This window comes from Bison bison, unplaced genomic scaffold (assembly GCF_000754665.1).
Source record: "Bison bison bison isolate TAMUID 2011002044 unplaced genomic scaffold, Bison_UMD1.0 scf7180017853150, whole genome shotgun sequence".
In the NCBI taxonomy this organism is placed as follows: Eukaryota; Metazoa; Chordata; class Mammalia; order Artiodactyla; family Bovidae; genus Bison; species Bison bison.
In genome coordinates this window covers 17208-19077 of record NW_011483723.1, presented here as the reverse complement: position 1 = coordinate 19077, position 1870 = coordinate 17208, and the positions used below count along the sequence as shown (strand labels likewise).

General features: G+C 35.9%; 1 protein-coding gene across 1 annotated transcript in view; it reads left to right on the top strand.

The window, feature by feature from the left end:
- Positions 1-418: 418 nt before the first annotated feature.
- LOC104998374 (transcription initiation factor TFIID subunit 7-like) overlaps positions 419-1870 on the top strand; it is a gene marked incomplete at both ends in the record, with an annotated part of 10971 nt that continues 9519 nt past the window's right edge. The window contains 2 exons of the mRNA XM_010853498.1: positions 419-497; positions 1418-1551. Of these exons, the coding sequence (XP_010851800.1) occupies positions 419-497; positions 1418-1551 (213 nt within the window). The remainder of the gene's footprint in view (positions 498-1417; positions 1552-1870) is intronic.

Genomic DNA, 1870 nt, shown 5'->3' with positions numbered 1-1870 from the left:
AAGAAAGGTATATTAAGGATGGGCTTCAGAAAGGTATTTCCTCACTTAGGGTTAATTAATATACCCTATAATTAGTCAGACATGACTGAGCAACTGAACAACAACAACAACAAATATATCCAGTAAACTGCAGCTAAGCCTTCCCTTAGCAACTACCACTGAAGGAACAGTGAAAACCAGGAATGTACAGCTAGGAGAAGGCATTATCTGTAGCTACTGAGAGACAATAGTGAGATTAGAGTCAACTTCTTCCTAACTTGACTTCACAGTGCACAGTATCACATGGTACATGGCACTCTTCCTAAAGTTTGAGAAGTTTAAGGTTTTATTTAAAGGAGGACTGTCTCTGACATATCTTTCTATTAGCTGCTAAGTTGATGGTTGATCCTTCTGATTTTTCAATTTACCTCCTTTTTAGGAACATGCTTCCACTGTCAGAAAGATGGTGCATTCTGGAAGTTCCTCCATGAAGAATAAACTAAAAATTGACTTATTTTGTAAGTAGTTAATATCCATTCACCATACATTGAACAGTAATTCATTAAGGGATTGCTGTGTGTCAGGCATAGTATTAGATGCCAAGGATGTGGCAAAGAATACAATGTGGTCTCTGCCTTGATGAACTCAAAGAGAGGCTTCAGTCACTCCCATCTCTTCTTTTTAAGAGGAAAGAAAATAGAACTTGCATAAAACTTGAGGTAATTATCATGGTGTGTATAAGAAAGAACTTGGAGGTCAACTGTGGGATTTACATACTGGTGATTGTCTTCTAGATGCAAGTTTTTCTGACTGTCTAGGGGAATAACAAGTGAATTTACTATTTTTTGTTCACAAAAGTGACATATCTTTATAGTATTTATTAAATTTTTAAATATGGAAAGGTATATGAAGAATAAAATTTTAAATGGCCCATAATCCCAGCACTCAGGTAGTATATTGTTTCTCTCTCTCTCTGGCTATTGTATAGAATTTTACCTTTGTGACTTCAACTAGAGATTATAACTTGAGACTTACTAGTACTATTCTAGAATCAACTCTTCCCTTTGAAAACACCCACGTTCAGTGACATGATCTAGTGCTCCTAATGGTGTCCAAATGAATGGGTTTGAACGAATGGAGTTGGTCTTTCAAGATGAGAGTGAAGATTTAATGCTTCATTCACTTTTAGTTCACAACCATTACCAAGAAACTTATCTACTTTTGACTGAGTGACATAAAACTGGAAAAAAAAGAGCTCCATATACTCCATTTTCTTTGCTCTGGGAAGTTGCTAGTTGTGGACCCAATTCTAGCATTATGAGAAATAATGTTTCAATGAAAGACTCATCTGTCTCACATAAGTCTTCATTATTCAAACCATCAGTTTTAAGAGTACATTGGGAAGATGTGAACCTTAATTTTTTCTACTTTTCTTTAGCTGACACACGTCATGCAGTTGTTGAGGTAGACAATGTCTCACTAGCTGCTAAGCTGGTTGATTTGCCTTGTGTTATTGGAAGCCTAAAAACTCTGGATAGAAAAAGTTTTTATAAAACGGCAGATGTTTCCCAGGTATGGACAAGCTTTCTTAATCTATTCACCCTCATACCCTTTTAGGATTTCCTTTCTTCCTCCTTTTCTTTCTTTCTTTCAATTCTCCTTTCACCTGTTTGTCATTTCTAATTTCCAGCTCAATTGCACAGGAATACAATGTCATGTGCTAGTTTGGTGTTTGATCCATCACTTTTTACTACTTAATTTTATCCAAACAGCTTTTAAAGCCTCCTGTTTGCCATTTATCATTATTTGAAAAATATGAACATCTGGGATCTTCGTCTGAACTTCCTGCTAACTCTGGAGGTTTACACTGGTTCTTGTTCATCATCTCTAC